At 37.1% G+C, this 23,390-nt stretch overlaps 1 protein-coding gene across 2 annotated transcripts in view; it reads left to right on the top strand.

Moving 5' to 3' along the window:
• Window positions 1-23,390, top strand: part of LOC106062499 (uncharacterized) — a 134,914-nt gene that overhangs the window by 19,611 nt on the left and 91,913 nt on the right. The window contains exons 2-9 of one of the 2 annotated variants that reach the window (XM_056041893.1): window positions 5,219-5,311; window positions 7,133-7,275; window positions 14,271-14,329; window positions 17,506-17,642; window positions 18,409-18,556; window positions 18,872-19,017; window positions 19,147-19,269; window positions 22,635-22,735. In XM_056041893.1, coding sequence (XP_055897868.1) covers window positions 5,254-5,311; window positions 7,133-7,275; window positions 14,271-14,329; window positions 17,506-17,642; window positions 18,409-18,556; window positions 18,872-19,017; window positions 19,147-19,269; window positions 22,635-22,735 — 915 coding nt within the window. In that variant the 5' untranslated portion in view covers window positions 5,219-5,253. Of the gene's footprint in view, window positions 1-5,218; window positions 5,312-7,132; window positions 7,276-14,270; window positions 14,330-17,103; window positions 17,124-17,505; window positions 17,643-18,408; window positions 18,557-18,871; window positions 19,018-19,146; window positions 19,270-22,634; window positions 22,736-23,390 lie in introns of those variants that run through there. The other variant, XM_056041894.1, reaches the window with a different exon arrangement.

Here is a 23,390-nt window from a genome sequence, read left to right as displayed (position 1 = left end):
GTACTTGAAAGTAGAAGTTATGGGAGTCAATATCTGTACTTGAAAGTAGAAGTTATGGGAGTCAATATATGTACTTGAAAGTAGAAGTTATGAGACTCAATATCTGTACTTGAAAGTAGAAGTATTATAAAATGTTTAAAATTTTTTTTGCCAAAAGCTTCTATGCTGTGTCCGACTGATTTTAACAATCTGGTCATATAGACATACACATGTAGGCCTAGTGTACTGTACGTGTGTAGTGGATGATACTACAAGACTACCCTGCGTTTTTTTCCGTTGCGAGTTATGCAATAGTGTATGCTTAATGTGGAATGGTCAGAGTAGAAAATAACGCATTGTCATGGTTAGTCAAGCATGTTCGTAGATCTATCTTTACACTAAAATAGTTACACACCCTCCCTGCCCAGAAAGTAAACAGACCGTGTGTCCGAATGATTTTAACAACCTGGTCAGATACATGTGTACTGTAGTGTGCACTCCATAATGACAAGACCACCCCATGTTTTTTTCCTTTCGCGTTCAACGGTTATGCAACAGTGTTGTATGTTGAGTGGTTAGACAAGAAAATAACACATTGGCAATCATGTGCTTTACACTACAATAGTTACACAGGTCAAACGTTTCATAAAACTCCAACAATTGCGTTTCTATTTCTTTGATTACTAGATCTAGATGTGAAATTCTATATCTGCTATTTAATGAGATTTTAAATAATACCGGCATAAGTAAGATTTTCCGTTATATAGTAAGTTAAAAAAAAAAGTACCAGGTATAGGTTTTAATTCTAGGCAAAAATACAAGCACACATATTTATTTAGACATCTTTTTTTTTTCAAATTTTATTGTGCATTAATGTTTATGTAAGAAACATCTTCTTTATTACTGATTTTATAATGGATAAATATTTCTACAATGTTAAAAGAATTACATCAAACGTAGGCATAGGGTTGGATGATTATAGCTAGGTCTAGATTACCCCTCCCCCCACACACACCAAAAAAAAAAAAGTTATGAAAAAGTTTGTATAGTTTTATTAATTTTGTTTAGTTTAGTTTAACAATATTTTGAAATTCATGATAAACTTCTAGTTTTACTACTTTACTTTAGTTGAAACTTAGTTTTAGTTTAACTTTTAAAATTCACTTTAGTTCCCAACACTCTTTATAGGCTGCTAAATAATATTTTATGAGCTCGCTGAGTCTGATTTTTGGAACTAGGCGAGATGTCCGGTGCTTGCTCCTCTCTCGCAACGGGTCGACCAGGTATTGCAGTCCATTCGGTAATTTCAAAAATAAATCAGGACATTTTGTGCTGTCTTTTTTTCCCCTGCTAAACTCGTTATGGCTGCATTCAATCCTATTGCACTTTTTACAAAAAAAAATTCAATGTAATTAAAAACTAACCCGATGCCCCCCCTCCCCATCACCTGATCTGAATAATCACAGTGATTGAAGGCTATCGGGTTTGAATGGCTATTAGATTGTTTATATTCGAGAGCTTAAAAGTGTTTCTTCCTTAAGTTTACGTGTGAAAGTATTCCCTACTGGATTGTATACAGACAGTGATCCTATTTCTCTGCTGGAGCTGCTGTCCCTTTCTGGGACATAATTTGATCCCTTGAAAATAAAAAAAGCGCTTTTACTTTCGGATTATTATTATTATTATTATTTTGCTTTGTTTTTCATGTTTTTGGATATTTACATCTTTTCACAAACCTCTGTCAGGACTGAGGGAAGAGTACGAACCCGGAGCCATTGAGACCATGAAACGACAGTCCAAAGCGCATAACCACACGACCATCCAGCCGTAGGTCTAATTTCGAGCCATTCCATTCTCTCAAAAAAAAAAGTCTAGAAGTACCAAGAAAAGAGTTGGAGATACAGTATTGATTAATTCCCATTCAAGGCATTGATAAAAGGGGAAAAAAAGTCTATTGAAATATTCAGTGTGGAGTCATGCGTTACAAAGGTGAAAGGTCGAGGAGAAATTTAAAAAAAAGCATGAACTTCAAGGTGTATTGAGCTAAGTACCTGGAGATCTTATCCACACATATACCTTGTTGATACATTGTACAGCTTACCCTTGAGATAGATCTATGTGTAGAACTTACAAGCGGAAATAAATTGCGGGCTTTCCCAAAATAGATTCCCCTGTATTGAAGGCTTGTTAGGACAGTGTAATTATAAAGCAGGTCTATCCGCACACCCGTATAATGCTAAACTAATACAGAATGGATGAAGTTTGTTTAATGGAGAGGGATCCAGTGTTTGCTCAGTGCAACAGTGTCCATTGAACGAATCCTAGGAGGACTGCTCAAATTGCTTGTTTAAATTAATGCAAGAAATCCATCGCTATGGTGAAACCCCATTTTGAAAATATAAGGCCTCTTTTTGACCAATAAAATCGGTTAAAAAAAAGTTATTTGAATGAATATTCATATTTGCTTGCGAACGAAAATCAATATTGAAATACAGCAAATGGTTAACATGGTCCGGGGGTGGGGGGGGGGGGTGTGGGGGGGGTGTGGGGGGGGGGTGGGGACGATTTCTACATTAAAAAACGGAAAGGGGGCGGGGAAAGAGGGATGAGGAACTGTCCAGAGAGGGCTTATTTGACATTTTCACAAACGAATAACTCATCTCTGGCTGTGGTCCCGTCTAGTGCATAGGCCCCGAACCAGATTTTTCCAGGCGTTTTGGGTTGTGGGCGAGTCTCTCCAACTGTCCCCACGTCTTGCCCATCTGCTTGGCATCTTAATTGCAGCGCCAATTATTTCTGAACCGTATCACCTTCACCTATCCCTTAGTCTGTTGGACCGTTTGGGGAATCACTCAAGATTTGTCAACCGTCTTTCTCCATTCCTTTGTCTTTTACCGTGAATAGAACATCTTTCAATGTTGTCTTCCCATCGCTTTTTTCTGTCTGCCTCTTCCTCTTTTTTTTCTAGTACTGTTCCCTGAAGAAAGGTCTTTGCAAGCCCCGAAGACCTTGTAATATGGTCATAGAGTTTTAGTTTCCGTTTTGTTTACACTAGTTAGAAGGTCATCGTGGGGTCCAACCGCTCTAGAAGAGTATCAGACACGATGAAAGTAAACTACAGCACTGGTTAAATTAGTTTAAAATCTATAGGCCTACATCTCTGTACATTCCACATCTCCTTATCAACGACAGATACAAAACTTATCTTTTCTAGCCTGTCTGTGACGTAGTCTAACTACAAAAGTAATCGACTTACCAACTACAGATATAAGTTCATTATGCACATACTATACCGGACGTGGACCGCCCCTTTACAAGTGTACATCTTAAACATTTTCAATAACTTTTTGGAGCCTGCGTATTGTAGTATTTCATCCCTCGGGCTTTTCTAAATAATGTATGCGTACCACACGCAAGCACTGTCTCGTGATCGAACAGACACACATATATACACTTAAATACATATGCACGCAGAGGCCACATATATGAATGCACACACACACACAGACACACATAGATTTATATCTCTAGAAAATGACACAAAGCTAAAGGAGGAACACGGGTATGATATAAAGGGTCCTTTATATACGAGTGGGCCCGAATGGAATTGTGATCATTAATGAATAGCTTCTCAAAGCGACAGACACACAGCAAGGAAAAAAAAACTTTTTTTTATGAGAGCACTAAAAGAAAATATAACCCTAACCCTTTGCCTTTCTCTATATATACAGACAAAAAGAGACTGATAGAAAGGACAGAAAGAGAGATACAGACAGAAAGAAAGATACAGACAGAAAGAAAGATACAAACAGAAAGAGAGATACGGATAGAAAAATGATAAAGACAGAAAGAGCGATAAAGACAGAAAGAGAGAGTCAGACAGCAATAGAGTCAGACAGCAATAGAGAGTCAGACAGCAATAGAGAGTCAGACAGCAAGAGAGAGTCAGACAGCAAGAGAGAGTCAGACAGCAAGAGAGAGTCAGACAGCAAGAGAGATAAAGACAGAAAGAGATACAGACAGAAAGAGAGATATAGACAGAGAGAGAGATGCAGACAGAAAGAGCGATACAGACAGAAAGAGATACAGACAGAAAGAGAGATATAGACAGAGAGAGAGATGCAGACAGAAAGAGCGATACAGACAGAAAGAGCGATAAAGAAAGAAAGAGAGAGTCAGACAGCAATAGAGAGTCAGACAGCAAGAGAGATAAAGACAGAAAGAGAGATACAGACAGAAAGAGAGATACATACAGAACGAGAAATACATATAGAGTGACAGATACAGGCAGAAAGAGATTGAGAGAGAGAGAGAGAGAGAGAGAGAGAGGAGAAAAAAAGACAAGAAGAGAAATTAACAGACAGACACAGGGAGAGAAAAACAGAAGGAAAGACAGAGTCAGAAAGAGAGACAAAAGGAAGAGTGATAAAAAAAATGAGATGAAGAGAAAAAGACGAGACACAGACAGAGGGACACTTTTTTTTTTCAGAGTTTCGGAATGAGCAGAGTGGTTAGTTTGTCAGCTTGAGGAGACGTGAGCCCTGAGTTCGAAGTCAAGTCGTTCCCTTTCTGATTACGGTCAAATGTACCCAGATTTCCCTTTCCCCCCCCACCCCCACCCCCCACCCAACTGGTGCTAGGATTATAGGATAGGATCATAGGAAGTGAGAAAGCCAAAAGTATGAAATAGCGTTAAAGAAAAACGGTCAAAATATTTCTAATCGCACAGATTTAATAGTTTTTGGTCTAGCTCTATTTAATTACATGACTGATCCAAACTAATGGATACAATTACACTTCGTATTTGTTTATATTTATTTTTTAGTAGTATTTTTATGTTTTTTTCTTGTATCTGTTTTTGTAATCGATGTGATTAAAAAGGTTCAAGTCGTGCAGCAATGGCTGTTTTTTTTTTAATCTTTAAAATCTTTGTAGCTTATTTCTAGATGATTCTAAACTTTTATCGGTACAATTTAAATAAAGGTTTTCTTGCCACACTATTCCATCATTAGCTATTGAAACAGGTGAACAGGACATCTTGTGTAAACTTTTATGTTCCGGCTTAACCCTCAACTAAACAATTTCTCGATTATTTCATACAAAATAGTATCGATTCTACTATTTGGCAGTTACACTGCTGTATATGTTATTATTATGAGTTATTTATTTATAAAATTATACAACAAAATATAGAGAATTGAATTATTAACCTGTAAGAATCTTTTTTTTTCTTTTTCAGATTTCAGCTGGTCTGAAAGAACAAGTTTATACAAAATGAAACTATTAAGTATCGCTACAGTTTTAGTAGGATTGATTTGTTTAGTTCAGCACGGTAAACTTTTAAAGTTTTGTTTATCATTTTCCTTCACCGCGCACTCTCTCTCTTTCTTTCTCTCTTTTTTTCTCTCTCTCTCTCCATCTCTTTCTCCCTCTCTTTCTCTCCTTCTCTCTCTCTTTCTCTTTTTCTATCTCTCTTTCTATCTTGCTCTCTAGTCTCACATGTTCTTTCTCTAGCTCTTATATTCTTTGTTTTCCCATCTTTTCTTTTTCTGTCTTTCTTATATTTTACAAAGCTTATAGCCATTCACTCTTTCCATCTGTCTGTATGTCTGTCTAGTAAAAAGTTTGTACACTTTATTTCTCGCACACCATTCTCTGATCAAGTTGAAACTTTGCACAATTATTCAACTGAATCAATAAAAAAAAACAACAAGGTTACAAAAGACAGTTTGTGTGGAAACACAAACTCAAAATCGGCCCCCGAAGTGGTCCACCCAGGCAGGCTTCAATATATTCAGAGAGAACATCCGAATGAAATTATATCAAAGACAAATGAGAGATAAGAATGGAGAAAGAAGGTTGACAGATCTTGTGTAGTGCCCCAACGGTCCTGCAGATCAAAGGATAGGTGCAAGTGAATGCAAAGTTAGATGTGAACCTGGCCTAACTAGTTTCCCTTTCAGACCTTGTACAGTTCATCTGATGAACAGGGCAGATGATGTAAAATTCATCTGATTTTGTGGCTTACGGTTAACGAGGGTGTCATGTAGTCAACACAACGACCAATCGCCTTTACTTTTCCCAACTAATGTCAGGTACCCATTAGAGCTGGGTGGACTCAGAGGCGCCCAAGGATTCCGAAGTTGAAAATCCCAGTCTTCACCAGGATTTGAACCCCGGTTCGGAAGCAAAGCGCTTTACCGCTCAGCTACCGTGCCTCTCCTGGTCTAAATGAAGTCTTATAATTGATGTAATTGTTTTGAAAAGGTTCAATCTCTTATTCGAATCCTCAAAAAAAAAAAAAAATTAATAAATAAAGCATTTTATTATCAGCCTGCTTCGTGAGGTCGTAATTTGACTTTGTTTTGTTTCATAAGTTTTGGGCTCACTTTTTAGAAATGAAAATTATTACAAGCTACCCCATACCAGAAAGGAGTGCTGGTTGAGTGGTAAAACGCTTGGCTTCTGAACCGAAGTCCCGGCTTCGAATCCTGGTGAAGACAAGATTTTGTGATTTGGACCCTGTCCGCTGCCATCCCCTGCCGATCTCTGGTTTGGCGGTAAAAGTAGTAAAGTTCCCTTTTTAGACCTTGCGATCTATAGGTCATCTGTTTCTGTGGTCCACGGTTAATGAGGGTAACATGTGACCATCACAACGACCAACCGCCAACTAAAGCCAGGCACCTATTAGAGCTGGATGGACTCAGAGGCGCCCAGAAATTAAAAATCCCAAGTCTACAACGAGATTCGAACCCAGGACCGCCGGTTCGGAAGCCAAGCGCTTTACCACTCAGCCACCGCGCTTCCTAAAAAGGTGTACAATACGTGATGTTCCCAAGCGATCCCCCATCGAATTACTAACCATAACCAACGTTGCTTCACTTCGGTAATATGACGAGAACCGTTATTTTCAACATGGTATGGCCGTAGACCATGCACTTTAAGGTTCACATAAAAATGTTTTTTTGTTCTTCGAAGAAATCTTCAAGCATTCTCGACCATGACATCATTTTATATATGTGTGTGTGTGTGTATATATATATATATATTATATTAAAAGCCACCTCTTCTTACCTATGTAAAAAAAAATACCTCTATAAAAATTAAACAAACGTAAAACTCGTTTTTTTGTTATATATCTTTGTTTCGGCAGGGGCATTCAGCCAGCCGACAGCAGTCACAACACAGGCACCCCCACCTCCTAACATCATCGCATTTGGTTTCTATTTCGTCAACGTGAATAAGCAAGAGCTGGCAAACAAGACGTCCCTGCTGTACAATACCACCAGAGCACAGGTACGCACATCTACCACAGTGTGGCTTCTTTTTGTACTTGAAGTTTTGGAAGGGTTAGCCCCCTTGGTGTGGGGAGGGTGGGGTTTAAGGGAGATGGCAGAACTAAAGATGAACCTCCCTTCCCTCCATAAAAACACTCATCATCAGCTGTTTTTTTTTTTTTAATTTAATTTGACTTTTTTTTTTCTGACCCTAGATTTATCTTTTAAGTTACTTACAATCCTTCAATAAACATATAACTACAATAACAAATAATAATTAAAAAAAAATATGCGATACGTGTGTTTAACTTAGTTCAGGGGTTCCCAACCTGTGGCTCTCGACCCCCTTGGGGGAGGGGGGTCGATTTACCAGGGGTCGCCTAAGACCATCAAAATGTGGAATGTTTTATCTAGTCTTCTATTGCTGTATGTGTATGAGCGAGGGGGGGGGAGGGTTCGCGGCAGAGTGGGGGATTGTAAAAAAGGGGTCGCCGAGTTTAAAAGCTCGAGAACCGCTGACTTATGTTCGTCTTATGTTAAGATGTACACTCTACTAAATGTTAGTAATTACATACTTATAAAACGTGACCTCCCTATAACTTCACTTGATAATATTGGGAAAATGATTTCCGTTAAGCAAGGAATCCAATCACAAACCTTTTGTTTTGTTGCAGTACTCATGTCTTTTCTTCATCTTATTCCTTTCTGCAGGGCCGCCCTGAAGTGATGGGAGGCCCTAGGCGAAGTGAATTAGGTGGCCCCAAATGAAATAGAAAAAAAAAATAAAAGACGGAAAAATAAAATTACGCAATTAATTAAAATCTACCTACATCTATATCAAAATCTACAAATAAAATACATAAAATATAGCGCGATTCCAGTAGCGTTCCGTATAGAGAGAGCTAGGCTAGTAGACGAGTCATGGAGTTCTGTTATGTTTGAAATTTGATCCAAAGTTTCGCAACTTTGATCCCTAAATTTTTTTTAGTCCTGTGCGAGACCCCCCCCCCCCACCAATAGGAGGCACTAGGCGGCTGCCTAGTTTGGCTATGCCCCAACCCCCTCCCCCTCCCAAGGGTACACGTATCCTGGTTTGAGAAATGCTACCTTCAGGTGAGACCAGTGGGACATCTCAAGGGGAAAAGGAGGAGGGGGGTTGGGGGGAGCAGCACACAAAGAATGAAAAAGTTGAATCATGCTGTTCAAGTGACAGCAGATGTAGAAAACAAACCATGGCCCTGAGCGAGCTAGATGTAATAAGACGATGGCGATGTTATCAGAACGTTACATTTCTTAACAAATGACAGTTTGTGTGGCAGATTTGATCTGGAAATAGCAGAGAAATAATTTGCATCCAAACGGACGCTGACGAGCTCTCCAAATAATTTATTTTCATAAAACACATTCAACATTAATAGAAATTAGCATAAAAAAATGTATCGATGTTCATAAACGTATCAACACTCGTAAATGTAGTAAGTAGTTATGAACATATCAATAATTCACGAACGTATCTGAGAAAGTGCCTGAGCAGCTCAAATCTTCTATTAGAAGAGCCCTGGGCAGAAACCATTCAGTTCATGAACTTTATCAACATTCCAGAACGTATCAACATTCATAAATGATCGAGAATCCAGTACTTATCAACACTCGTAAATTTATTAAAATTCCAGAACGTATTAACATTAATAAATTATCAACACTCCAGATAGTTTACAAACGTACCAACTTTAATCTTTCAGAATTTTGCAATATTAACGAATATTGAACATTTCAGAAGGTTTCAACATGAATGAATTGGCATACTTTCAGAAGGTTTCAACATGAATGAATTGGCAAACTTTCAGAAGGTTTCAACATGAATGAGTTGGGGACTTTTCGGAACATTTCTGTGCTAATCTGATCATATTGCGATAGTTTCCAAAGTCTACTTATATCAACACGAAGTCTCTGTTAATTAATTGTGATGTTTAATTGTCTACAGTAACTTTAAGTATTCTCTGTGAAAAGCAGAACAGTTTCAACATGAATGAATTAGGAACCTTTCAGAACCTATACAGATTCACGAACACATCACCTTTCATAAAGTTATTAATATTCAAGACATTTCAAAAACGTTTTAATATTCATAAATGTATCAGCCGTCATTCTTCTTCTTCTTCTTCTAGACAGCTTTATTGCTGCTGAGCTGTGAGCTCTTTCGCAGACTGTGCCAAGGAAAAAAAGTGTGCTGTTTTCTCCAGTTGTTCAGCACTGCCGTATAGGATGTTGGTTATGTTGGGCTGTAGTGGAAGTAGGGTCTGCCTAATGTGGATTAGGGAGGGGCATTCAAAGAGGATATGGTTTACGGTTTCAAAGGGGTGGGCGCAGTGTCTGCAAAGGGAAAGTTGTGTTGAGTTTATTTTGTTCAGATGGTAATTTAATAGTGGTGTGTGACCTGTTCTTAGTTGGAAAATTGTAGATTGTTCTTTGCGGGGAGGAAGTTAATACTGTCCAGTTTGTTAGGCGTAATCATTTCTTTGTTGTAACACTCGCCAAGAGTGGGAGAACTAACTCACAAATAAACTCTGCACTCTATCCAGAAGAATTGAAGAAATTAATTGTAAATAAAATAAATGAGAAACGGACGAGCTCTCATCCAAATCACAAGAAAGATGACGCTTACTATAAGCTATCCCGACGAGACCAACGTCTAATCTTTCGACTCAGGACAGAACACAGCAGAATGCGACAACACATGTACCGGAAGCTCAAAATTGGAACCAGTGAAATCTGCACACGTGGAGTATCACCAGAGAATGCCGACCACGTCCTCCAAAACTGCTCTCTTTACCAAGAGGCCCGTATAAAACACTGGCCCCAAAACACCCCAATAGAAAGAAAACTATATGGAGAGCTCCCTGATTTGGAAACCACTGCGCAGTTCATCTCATGTATTGGTCTAGTCATCTAAACACTCCAACATAACAATGAGAACGAAGAAGAAGAAGATTTCTTTGTACATGGCTCTGCCTGTGTTTCCTGATGCCCAATCAGCCGTCATAGGCTTTTCAACAAATCAGATCTCTCACATCGGTGCTTACTTTTTACAAAGTTCATATATACTCACTCTGTCTGGTCAAAAAATTTGTACACGTTATTTCTCCGACACCCAATCTTGGATCAAGCTGAAACTTTGCATAACTATTTCTTTTAAATGACAACACGAGAATAAATTTGAAAAATTAATAATTAGATAACTAACTATGGGTAATAAATTATTTTGTTTGGTATTTCAAACAAGGGAACAAAACTGTACTGCAATGGTAGTATAAGCTAAATTAGTCCCCTTTACAGATTGTCTTTGAGGCTTAATGAACACAAACATGAAAGGAAAGTATAGATAACTAAACAATCTTCCATATTCAGAGACTCTTCGCTAGTAGAGTGCTTACCGCATTTGCTTGAGAAGTCTGAGAAGGCTTTAGCCCACAAGTTCGAATTCAGGTCGTTCCTTTAAAGGAAATACATTTAAAAAGCGATCACTCAGATACCCCCTTCTTTCTCCCTTTCCAACTGGTTCAGACAAGTGATAGGATCATAGCGTATTGAGAAAGCTAAAAGCATGAAATTGTACTAAAAAAAAACAATTGGTAAAATATTTCTTATCACACAGATTTATTAGCGTTATAGTCTAGATTTATTACAAATTTAACATGACTGATCCAAACTAATTGATACACTTAATATAAGCTTCGTTTTTTTTTTAAAAGTATTTTTTTATTGTTATTTTGCTTGTTGTAGTACTCTATCTATAATCACAAGGTAAAGTTGTTTTTCTTACCTCAAGGACGGTCACGGTTGAAGGACTAAAAGGGGAGAGGGGGGGGGTATCTAGAGAGACACTTGAGCTATTGTTTACATACAACCCAGTTAAGACCTATATCTTTCTTTCGCTACCACTGTATTGATCACCATCTGCTAACAGTACTTCCCAATGCGTTTCTTACAGCACACTTTCTATACACATTCTTTACCCCTTATGAAACCGCTCAGATATACATTTCTTCAAATGTTGACGTATCAAATAAACCATCTCTTTTTCCCTGAGGGTTTAATATGAAAGAAAAAAAACTTTTAATAAAAAAAAAATTAGCTCAAGGCAGTAATGTATTGATGAATACGAATAGTGTCTTAGGGATTTATTGATACATTACACTTTTTTTTCTTTTTCATTACATAATCTTCTAAAGATAATAGAACAGAAGTTTTAGTTTGCATGGTGAGTCAGATCTGTTAAATGTTGCTGGGTGTTATCTTTACTACGAGCTCGAGTAATTGATGTTTTAACTAAAAAAGTTGATGACGATGTAACAAACCAGAACAAACATATTCCAATGAAGCCTCGTAATTAGAAATATAAGCAAATAAACCATGTATTCCGAAAGAAAGGCACAGTCCAACCGTCCAATGTCTCTAGACCTAAGAGCACGTCTTGTCCCAAGCAATGCTGAAGTGAGTCTCTTTTCCGTTATTCTGTCTGAGCTATTTCCGTTCTGAGTTTTTGAATGTACCGTTACGTCACTAAAGGAAATTCCCGATTAGTCCCAATTTCTACGCGTCCAACTTTAAGAGTCATTAAAATAGTGTCGCGAGCGTAACAATTATCTGACCCTAAGTGTGTTTTATATGTTATGGCCGTTCCTTCAGACTTGATGATTATTACTTCTTAACCCAAAACTCCCAGAAGATTAGGGGGGGGGGGGGATGGTGGTGGCAGGGTTCGAATCCAGGACCACCAAGACGATAGTTATAAGCACAACCTCTGAGACCATTCGTTTCAGAAGGCCGAAACACCGGCCTGAAACGTCATAGCCTGTAGGCAGTTTAGACCAATACCTCGTTGCCACGTTGCACAGACCTGTGACGTTGCAACGTGCTATTGGTCTAATTTGCCTACAGGTTCTGACGTTTTAGGTCACTGTTCAGGCCTTCTAATGTAGATTGGTCTCGATACCTCGTGATTCAAGTCTCTATTTGAATTGTCTGGGTTTCTGTAAGAGATGGCGTTAGAAAAAAATCAATGCTCGCATTAAAAAGCTAAATCTTTACCTTTAATAATCTTATCAATATTGCTGATGAGTCAAATACAAAACTGTTCCAATTCAGATGTAAAAAAGAACTCACCTCTAAAAGAAAAAAAAAAAAAGAAGTCCCTTCTCGGACACTCAGAGATCCGACGGTGTCAAGAGCGAACAGAAAACTCATTCTCTCACTGTCTCTCTATCAATCTCATTCTCTCACTGACTCTCTATTAATCTCATTTTCTCACTGATTCTCTATCTTATTCTCTCTCTGACTCTCTATCTCATTCTCTCACTGACTCTCTCTATATTTCATTCTTTCACTAACTCTCTCTCCCTTAATCTATCACTCTCTCTCTCTCTTTTATCCAAATTTGCTATATCGGGGAGTTAAATTTTTTAACATTTACATTTACAAAAAAAACAACAGATGTTTGATTACTGTGACATAGTCGACAAGAAAAAAAAAGGGAGGGGGAAGTAGTGATGTAAGTGCAAGATAAAAGATTCAGCTGTTCAGATGGAAGATAGATATGTAATCACTTCAAAACAAAAAATGTAGAAACATCGATCTATGTTTTAAAGTAATAAATACGACGTTGGAAAAAAAAAGTAAATCAAATAACAAAGAAAACATTAATCTTGAAGTTAAGGTGTGGTCGAATTATGAAAATTACCATGTATTAAACAAATTAGAGAAAATATAAAGAAAAAAAAAAGATCACAGTATAGCCAAATACATAATAAAAAATACAAACATATAACAGAGGCGAAAGCCACACTTTACAAATTATATATATATCTATACTATAAAGTAGAATGTGAGGTGTATGTATGTGACTTATAGACATCAAAACCGCTTGACCAATCTTGATAAAACTTGATCTAAATCCAATCCACCACATTAGTAAACACAAACTTAGACCCGTAGGCCGCGGGTAATGCCGGACTACTACATTCATATATGGATATTTGAAAGTCCAAATTCATGAATTTAATAGGAAAATAGTTAGGCCTACACGAATAAAGGTTTGTGGTTTTCTAAATACAATCCCTCCTTATATGAAGCTAATAACTCTTCGTAAGAGAGATTGCTTTGTTCTTGATAACTAATAAATGTTATGATAAAAACAAGTAAAATAAAAAAATAAAAATAAAAAAAAAACAAAGCTTAAAGGGAAGCACTCCGCACTTACAACTACATCTCTCAGCAATATAAAAGTTATTTCCCTTATTCGATATCAAACAAACGAATGTTTTACCAATAATTAATTGACAAATTGGTTATTTTTTAAAAACTGATTCGTGTTTTTAGGTACAATAAATAATTGTTTAAAGTGTACAAACGTTTTACAAGACAGACAGAGTGAGTTGATATAAGCTTGGTAAAAATGGAACATATTTTAGCCTAATACCCGCCCTATCCCCCTCCTCCCGAAAAAAAAATCCTTGTTCAGCGCATGTAATAAAATTCTAATTATAGGTCTATAGATCCAGACTTAATTTAAGAAGGTGCGCAAAATATATTTATTTATTGAACTTTTTAATGAATACATCGGGAATATTCACGTACGTATGTGTGTTCAACTTACTGTTCAAGATATAGATGTTCTATACTTCATGCATATTTTGAAATATTTTTTGCATTATACTTTAAAAAATTATAACGGTCTAACCAGGGTTTTCCCAGTGTGGTAAATTAGCTTGTAATTTTTTCCCCCCAAAATACACATTAATTGTCAAATTTCTAGGAAAATCGTTACAGCCGTTTTCAAGAACCGTTTGCGGCCAATTTTTTGTTTTTTTGACCAGATGTCGAATCTGCAAGCTGAATAGAGGAATTCAAACAAATACGTACAATAACTTCATTACTTTATTTTATTTACATTGACGAAAACGTCCGTATCACTCAGTTATTTACATAATAAATATATTTCTATTTTCTCCCCAGATTTCTCAAGCCTTGGCCAGCACTGGCGGCACTTTAGATGACGTGGTCTTTACTATTGGGTAATTAGCATAGACTATATGTAATTAGCTACATGTTTATTTTATCGAAAATGTTCACAACATTGAAACTGAATGGACTACTTACTCATTTAACTTCTAATAAATATTTCACTTATATGGTTTCTTCAAATTTAAAAAAAAAAAAAAATAGGGCCCCTATATATTAAAAATTATAGCCTATTCTTTTGTGATACCGAAAAAGGTTACGTATTTAAATTTCTAATTTAGTATTATTATATTATTCATTTATTGTTTATCTCTTCATATAGAGAATAAAAATACTGATAAATACTAACATAAAAAGGCGCTTTGTCTTCAATAGCAAATTTGCAATTTTATCCCAATCAAAAACGAAATTTTGGCCTCGTGTGACGACAAAGTCGCCTTTCCCGATTAAGAAAAGAGAGAACAAGAAACTAAATAATATACATTGCTTTTACATGTAAAGCCTTACAGCGATGTATTTAAGTATAGATCATTTTGATTCATTACCATTTAAAATGGTTTAGTACATAATACTACATATGGCTCTAAAGATTGAACATCGTCCCAAGAAAACTGGCTTTGTTCAGGATTAGTAAGAGTAGATCTATCTATATGTGTTTGAAAAGTAGATCTAGAATCTAGATCTAGTTGCCAAAATGCGGCATTAAATAATTTTATCCAACCACATAGCAGCCAGAGCAACAATTTTATTTAGAATTTAGATTTTAGATCATATATGTAACATAATAGTATTATATGTACATTTGCACACTAGCGCGTCAGTGCAACACCGCTTGTGTTTACGTAATAAATGGAGTTCCTAATATGTCTTCCCTCTTAAACACTAGTTTGTTATTTGTGTAACACGAATATTCTACATGGTGTCAGAATAAAACTTGAAAAGCTGTCCAGACAAAGGTTTTTATTAATCTAATAATGGCTTCTTTTTATTTTGAGCAACCAATCTTGAATTGGAATGCTAAAGATCTGTATCAAGAGTTTTTAAGGTTTCAACAGCAGGTGAGCTTTTGTTTCAAAGGACCGTTAGCTGGTGCCGAAACAGAAAACACATCAGAAAGTCTTCTGAGAAAGCAAACAGATTTGACAATAATTATGACTGGTTGGCCAGACACAAGAAGCGAGACTCCAATTGAAGTCAGGCCGTATTGGGATTCAAGAGACCAGTTATCAACTTCGGATGGTATTATATACAAAGGTCTGAGAATAGTCATGCCACCAAGCTTACGTAAATACATGCTAAATCTGATTCACAAGTCTCACTTAGGAATAGTCAAGTGTAAGCAGAGAGCCAGAGAAGTCATGTATTGGCCAGGCATGAATGCAGACATTGAAGTGACAGTTAGGGATTGTAGCAGGTGTGCTGAACATCAGAATCAAAATGTGTCAGAACCGCTGATGCCTACCAAGACACCAGACCTTCCATACAGCATGGTTGGGTGTGATCTGTTTAACTTTGAGGGTAAAAAGTATGTGCTTCTAGTTGACTACTTCTCAAAGTTTATTGATGTCAAAGAACTGTCACAGGAAACTACATCAGATATCATCGAAGCAATGAAGAGTATATTCGCATGCCATGGAATACCTAGAAAGTTAAGGTCAGATAGCGGGCCACAGTTCTCTTCAAGGGAATTCCTGAATTTCTGTAAATCATACGGAATAGAGCATGAAATGTCGAGTCCTCATTTTCAGAGTTCTAATGGTGAGGCTGAAAGAGCTATTCAAACAGTGAAGAAACTTTGGAAGAAAAGCGAAGACAAATTTCTGTCGCTATTAGACTACAGAACTACTCCACTGAGTAATATTAATTTGTCGCCAGCACAATTACTCATGGGACGCCGACCCAGAAATTTGTTACCTTCTAGCGAGGAAATACTCACACCTAAGACACCAGATCTCAAGGTGGTGAAGAAACACTTTGACTCCGAGAAACAGTCTCAGAAACATTATTATGATAAGAGGAATGGAGTTAAGAGTCATAATCCACTACAAGACGGAACAGCAGTCAGAATGCAACTTAATTCTAAGTGGAAACCAGGAACAGTAGTTTCGAAGCATTCTAAGCCTAGATCATATAATCTCAAAAGTGGAAATAAGGTCTACAGAAGAAACAGAAAACACATCAGAAAGTCTTCTGAGAAAGCAAACAGATTTGACAATAATTATGACTTTCCAGATGACATCTCAGAACAACCAGAACCACTAGATCTAGAGAGTCCAAGATTACAAACTACACTAGATTGTGAGCCGCCACTACACACTGCTTCTTCTAACACCTCTAGACCACATGAACCTTATGTAACACGCTCAGGCAGAATAGTTAACAAACCCAAGAGACTTGATTTGTGATGAACTGATTAGACTTTTTAGTTGACTAGTTTGTTAGTTATTCTGATAAATAGATTTTCTAAATTAAAGAAGAGAGATGTAACATAATAGTATTATATGTACATTTGCACACTAGCGCGTCAGTGCAACACCGCTTGTGTTTACGTAATAAATGGAGTTCCTAATATGTCTTCCCTCTTAAACACTAGTTTGTTATTTGTGTAACACGAATATTCTACAATATAGATCTGTCGTAAATTAACTAACTTTTGGCAGGAACTCTTCAACACTGAAGACGTAGAGACTAAAGCTGAGCTTGTTCAGTCTTATTGTAAGACCTGACTCAAAAGTTATCATTCAATTCTAGAATCTAGATCTACCAGATCTTATCTTATAAAATACAGATGTTACTTTAAAGAAAAAGCGTCCTACGCGTGTCCCTAGATCACAGCACCCCTATGACGTAAGTCAAGTGACAGATGAGATCATGAGATGATAGCTCAAATTTTCGGGAGTTTTTTTTTATACTTTCATTCAGTAGTTTCAGTGCCCAGAAAAAATAGTCTGCTGTTAACAACCTTTTGGATAATAATTATCATAATTATGTTGCAGAGCTCTAGATCTAGATCTGTATTCTGTCTGCAACATGATATAGGCCTACTAGGTCAACATCTTATGTGGTCATGTGAAATAATGCACTCGTCCTTTATCATTATCATATCTTATCTTACAAAATACAGACATTAGTTCAAATAAGACTATGCCTTAATCTTATGTTATAAATTGCAGACGTTCCTTCTTTTTTTCTTATAGTTTGTTTCACTAAATGTCTTCTTATCTTTTAGGGGTGGATGCACCAAAGTGTATGTAACATTACGTAATGGTGACCAGATGAAAGTAATAGCTACTTTTGACCAGTTTAAAAGCAAAGGTCTCATGGTCAATAATCAGACATGGAGGGTTTCATTTAAAGAATGTACACGTGAGTATCAACAAACTATGTCTTTTGTTTTATAATACTCTCTTTCTCTCTCTCTTTCTCTCTCTCTTTCTCTCTCTCTCTTTCTCTCTCTCTTTTATAGAAAATAGCTCTCTCATTTCATGTAAAATAAATATATGAGCAATGATGATTTTAGACTAAACAATCAACTGCAATGCATTTTAAAGGAGTATTTATGTATTAGGCCTATCTCGTAATTATAAAATTATTTTGTCATAGTTACTTTCAGTAGAGACAATGAATTACTTTTCAGAAGTAGACTAAAGATTTTACAGCAATCTTTGAACTTAAGGGTTTTACCTTTTTTAGAAAATGTGGTTTAAACTATTAACCCTCGTCTTTTTTTTTTCTATGGAGTGGACTTCCCCTTCTATTCCTGCTCCAACTGTTTGACCAAATAGTAACAAGTTGTTCCCTTAATCTATTTAATTGTTTGTTTTACATGTTTCGGATGTTCCTTCAGAGTTGAAGATAGTTTACTTCCTAGTCCAAACCTCCCGCAGGACGACGGGGGATGGGAGCCGGCAGGGTTTGAACCCTTGACCGTCGATTAATCTGAACGACAGTCCAGCGCGCAAACCGCACGACCAGGCAGCCATTTAATATATGCATGTCACAGTTTGGATCCCATTCATTTGGTTAACAGCTCTACAAACCCAGTAGGCATTTGTAGAAGATTGTTGGATGATGAATTTACTAGCAGTATATTATATATTACAATTTGAAGATTTTTCTAATTTCATTGTAGGTGACAGTTTGGTTTACTTTAAGTTCTATGTAACTGGACTGACTTGGGACACAAAATATAGCACAGACAACAACACTGTCACCTCTGCCATCATCAATGCATTTTCTGATTTGGGAGGAAGCTTTAGAACCATTAAACTCTTTGATAAGTAAGTTTTCTTTATAGGTTTTTAAAAAAAAATGGTTGAGCCTTTATTATGTTTGTTAACATAATTATAGAAATTAACTTATTATTATTATTAACATTTATATTTGTTAACTTATATCAAATTTTTTATTGTGCTAATACAAACGTATTAAAATCTTTCATTCATAATTAAAAACAAAATTCTAAGTGTTTCTTCAGAAGGACTGCCAATGATTTAAAAGTAATCTGTGCTTATTATTTCAATTGACAGTATCCTTCTGTTGCTTTTACTTTTAACATCTTACTGGCATGTTTTCATTTGTAATTTGATTTTTAGCACAGGATGTGTGGGTGTCAACATCGAATTGGAAATGATTGACCCAACATCTGTCTTCTCAATGACCAGTAAGCTCTTAGAAACAGGGCTGACAGTTGCTAATAAAAGTTATAATGTGACAATGACTCCTTGTAGTAACATCACAGGTTGGTTTCCCAATGTATTATTTTAAAAACATTTTATCATTCTAAATTAAATTCTTAACTTTAAAAATTTTAGGTAAAAAAAAAGCAAACATAACTTAGTTACTTTATTTTTTTTTAATTTTTTTTCAGCTAACACTGATCAGTGTCCAGTTCTATCTAGTGGAGGTTCTGGCACATCATGTACAAATGATACAATTTGTGAGGCAGGACAGAAGTGTTGCTCTAATGGATCTGGCCAAACTTGTCAACCAGGTATATTAATTATCGTCATCATCATCAAACTCCATTTGAGTGAGGGCTTGAGAGGCTCAAATCCTCTCTTGCAAAAGCCCTGGACAAAAACCCTGCTGTCTTGCGTGTCGCCATACAGGTCGAGAATTTTGGGTTTCCCAGACCTGTCGAGACAGAGATCAGCAAGTCTGGGGCAGTCAAACAGAATATGAGGCATGGTTTCCTCTTCTTTCCCGCAGCGGGGGCACCGTGAATCAAAATTTGGCCATAGCCACGAGAAATATAAGCCAACAGGACAATGACCTGTCCTGTACCGTGCTATAATAGCTTGCTCAGGCCTGGACAGCCCCACCACGGGGAAGTATGGTCAGGGCGCCTCATGCGCTCCCAGACTACCGGGCTTTTTGGGACTTGTCCCAGCATTCAAACCACCTTTCCATTTCTGTTTTTTGTATTATAGCCTGGGCTTGATGAAAGCTTACAGCCTGTTCAGTGGGTGGAATTTGCCCTCCCTGGTGGGCCAAAGAGTCTGCTATTGTGTTGCCATTATCAGAATTTTTCATTGTTTTCAATCTTATACTCTTGCTTGATGTTGTTTTGTCATTTCATTCAAAAGTGTAGCTTATTGATGATCATCGTCATCAGGTCTGTCATCATCTTTCCTTTGCGTTTCTCATGGAACATAGGGCTTCAGTAAAAAAAATGACACTCTCCATGGTCTCTTGCTAATTTTTTAATGGCTTCCGAGCTCTTTCCTCTAGGCTTCATGTAGTACACTGTCACCAGGGTACAACATGGCCTTAATTGTGTTGATGTGCCGAAAGGCCAAAATATCAATTATCAACTTTGTCGTCATGTTGATTTGGTGTCTGCGTCTTGTGCCCAGGGGGTTCCATTACAGCTCTATTGTTGGTATCTTTTCTAAGGGTGTGACCAATCCATCTCCACTTCCTCTCTAAGATCTGCACTTCTGTATGTCTCTGTCCACCCATCTCCCACAGTTTAGTGTTTTCTATTTTGTCATACCAGTGTATTTTCAAGATATTTTTCAGACTCCTGTTGATGAAGGTTTGTAGTTTTTTGGTGTTGCTTCAGTTGTTCTCCATGTTTCAGAACCATACGGTAGGACCTCCTTGACATTAGAGTTAAAGATTCTTATTTTAGTCTTGTTTGAGATGTGGGGAGATTTCCAGGTTGGTACTAAGTGTGTAAATGTCTGACATTCTACATTTATACAGAGTTTAATGCCTTCATCTGTTCCACCTGATACACGACTATACTCCCATTGTATATAAAACTGTCTACTTGGTCTGTGGTCTGAGAATCCAGTTCTATGTTTCCATTTTGTTTGTTGTTTACTTTAAATACTTTTGTGTTTTGGTGGTTTATTTTGAGGTGTACTCTTTTTCCTACCTCACTTAAAGCTGTGACCTTTTCTTCCATATCCTGTAGTCTTTGCGATATGTCATCTGCGAATTCCAGATACTCTAGCATTTGTGTGAAAGTTCATTGGATTCCTTTCAAAGAATTAGATTTAGCTTCTTTTGTAACCCAATCCAATACTTGAAGAAACAGGAGTGGTGAAAGAAGACATGCCTGTTGTGATTGGAAATTCCTCTGACAGTTTGCCACTGTGGACCAGGTGAAAGAGTCATAAAGGATTCTGTTTATTCTTATTACTTTATTTGGGATCTCATAGTGTCTCATTACAGTCCAGATAGATTCTCTGTCTATACTGTCAAAGGCCTTTTCAAAGTAGACAAATGTGGCATCAAGAGGAGATTGCCATTTGACACATTGTTCTACAATTATTCTGAGTGTTGCTATTTGGTCAGCACAAGAGCTCCCTTTTCTGAATCTGGCCTGTTCTTAGCTTAGGTGTTCATCACATGCTCCCTTTATTATGTTAAGAAGGATTCTGCTAAAAATCTTGCTTGGTACCGACAACAAAGTGATGCCTCACAAATTTCTCACATTTCACAAATTTCTCACATTGTGATAGATCTCCACTCTTTGGTAGTTTTATCAGGAAGCCCTTTTTTCCCTCACCTGGAGGTGTTTCTGTTGACCAAATGTTGTCAAATAGTTTGTGCAGTTAATTAACTATTTCAATTCCCTTAGGACTTGGGGTGGTATGTTGTCAATACCTGGTGCTTTACATGTCTTTGTGCGCATTCCATATTTTTTCTTTTGCTATTCTTCCATGTTTATGTCTAGTGTTGGTCCTAAATTTAGATCTGTTGAAACAGCTTACTGATAGAACTCTGTGATTATTGTAATGATTTGAAAATGTTCCTTTAATTTATTGCTGTTCCTGACAGATTCAGGATACCTGTTCCATGCTGTAATCACTCTAGAGAAAAAGGAACACTTGTACAACTTTGTCCTAACATATGAAATAAGAAATGTGCCTTCATCTTTGTGTTGTTCTGAGTTGTATTGTATTGTTGTATTTGTAAATTATGGTTTAATGATTTATATATTATTACTACTTGACTTTTTAGTCTTCTAAAGTATCTCAAAGTTGAGTGAATTTAATAATGTGTTACCCCAGTCGAAATTGAGTATTCATTTGCTATAAATCTCACGACTGTATTTTGCCCTTGTTCTAGTTTTCCTGAGTTGACAGGAAGACATTCTAAATTAACCAAACTTCATTACATCACACTTATACAGTGTCTTCATTCTGCTTTATCCTGTAACTCCCACAGTTATTAAATGGTCAATCCATGAGTTTAAAAAACAACAACAAACTTACACCAGATTTTGTGTTAGTTAATAAAAAGTAAAGTTCCCCTTTCAGACCTTATTGTCTATAGGGCAGATGATGTAAAGGCCATCTGTTTCTGTGGCCTACGGTTTATGAGGGTGTCATGTGGCCAGCACAATGACCAACCGTCTTTACTTTTCCCCAACTAATGTCAGGTACCCATTAGAGCTGGGTGGGCTCAGAGGCGCCCAAGGATCGCAAAATTAAAATTTACAGTCTTCACCAGGATTCGAACCCGGGACCCTGGTTTAGAAGCCAAGCACTTTACCGCTCGGCCACCTTAATTTCTAAAAGCACATAAGAATTTATATTAACCTATTAATTCTCTCCTTAGTCTCTGTGGAGATTCTCTTTCTCTGATAATCTTTCTAGGATGTGTCTATTTGATTGCAAGGTTTGCTCATCTTTTTCATTGACACATACCTCATACTTCTTGTAAAGTCATATTATGTTTAAATTGTGTTAATTTACTTTATGTTTCAAAATATTCTTTTTGTTTTGGTTTCCTTAATTCTGCTTACAAGTCCTTTCATATTTTCCCTTCTAAATACTCTTTAAATGTACAAAAAAATTAATATTTTATTACATATGTCATTCTCACAAATACTGTTTACAGTTGGCTATAAGGTGAAAATTGCAGGAGTTTTGTTGGTGAACATGACTGCCAATGAGAGCTTAATGATGCAGACTAACCTGACACAATCAATCAAGTCCCAGGTAAGATACTTAAATAAATTGTGTAGTAATAAAATCAGGTATTCCCAGCATCTTTACAGCCCTCAGACAACGCCATTTGCGCTTGGACATGTTCTCTGGATGGAGGACAAGCGCATGCCGAAAGTCATCCTCTATGGACAACTCGCAACTGGCACAAGAAAAACTGGTCACCCCCACCTCCGCTACATAGATGTAATAAAATGAGACCTCAAATCAGTGAACATCATTACTGACAATTGGGAAGACATAGCTCTAGACCGCAACAGATGGAGAGAGACTGTGACCAAGACAGCTATGGACAGTGAAAGTACATGGGTCTCAGCTCAGGAAGAAAAACATACAATCCAAAAAACGGCCAGCTCCTCTACCACCGAAGCAAAAGCCACCTTAACCTGCGCTATCTGTGGACGGGAGTGTCTCTCCAAAATAGGGCTCCACAGCCACATGAGGAAGTGTGCTCTGAGATGAACCATAGTCGTTCTACGACTGAAGGAGGCCCATGAATGAATAAAATGGTAGTCTAATGCCCCACCCACCAAGCCACCAAGGAGGTCTGGGGGAGCACTTCAAGTTTTCCGTAGCAGGATGAAGCCATTTTGTGTGTTCTGAGATGAACAAATTTGTTATCTTGGGGACTACAACACAAAGAGCACTG

The sequence above is a fragment of the Biomphalaria glabrata genome, chromosome 9 (genome assembly GCF_947242115.1).
Source record: "Biomphalaria glabrata chromosome 9, xgBioGlab47.1, whole genome shotgun sequence".
Lineage (NCBI taxonomy): Eukaryota > Metazoa > Mollusca > Gastropoda > Planorbidae > Biomphalaria > Biomphalaria glabrata.
This window is presented reverse-complemented; position numbering and strand designations above follow the sequence as displayed.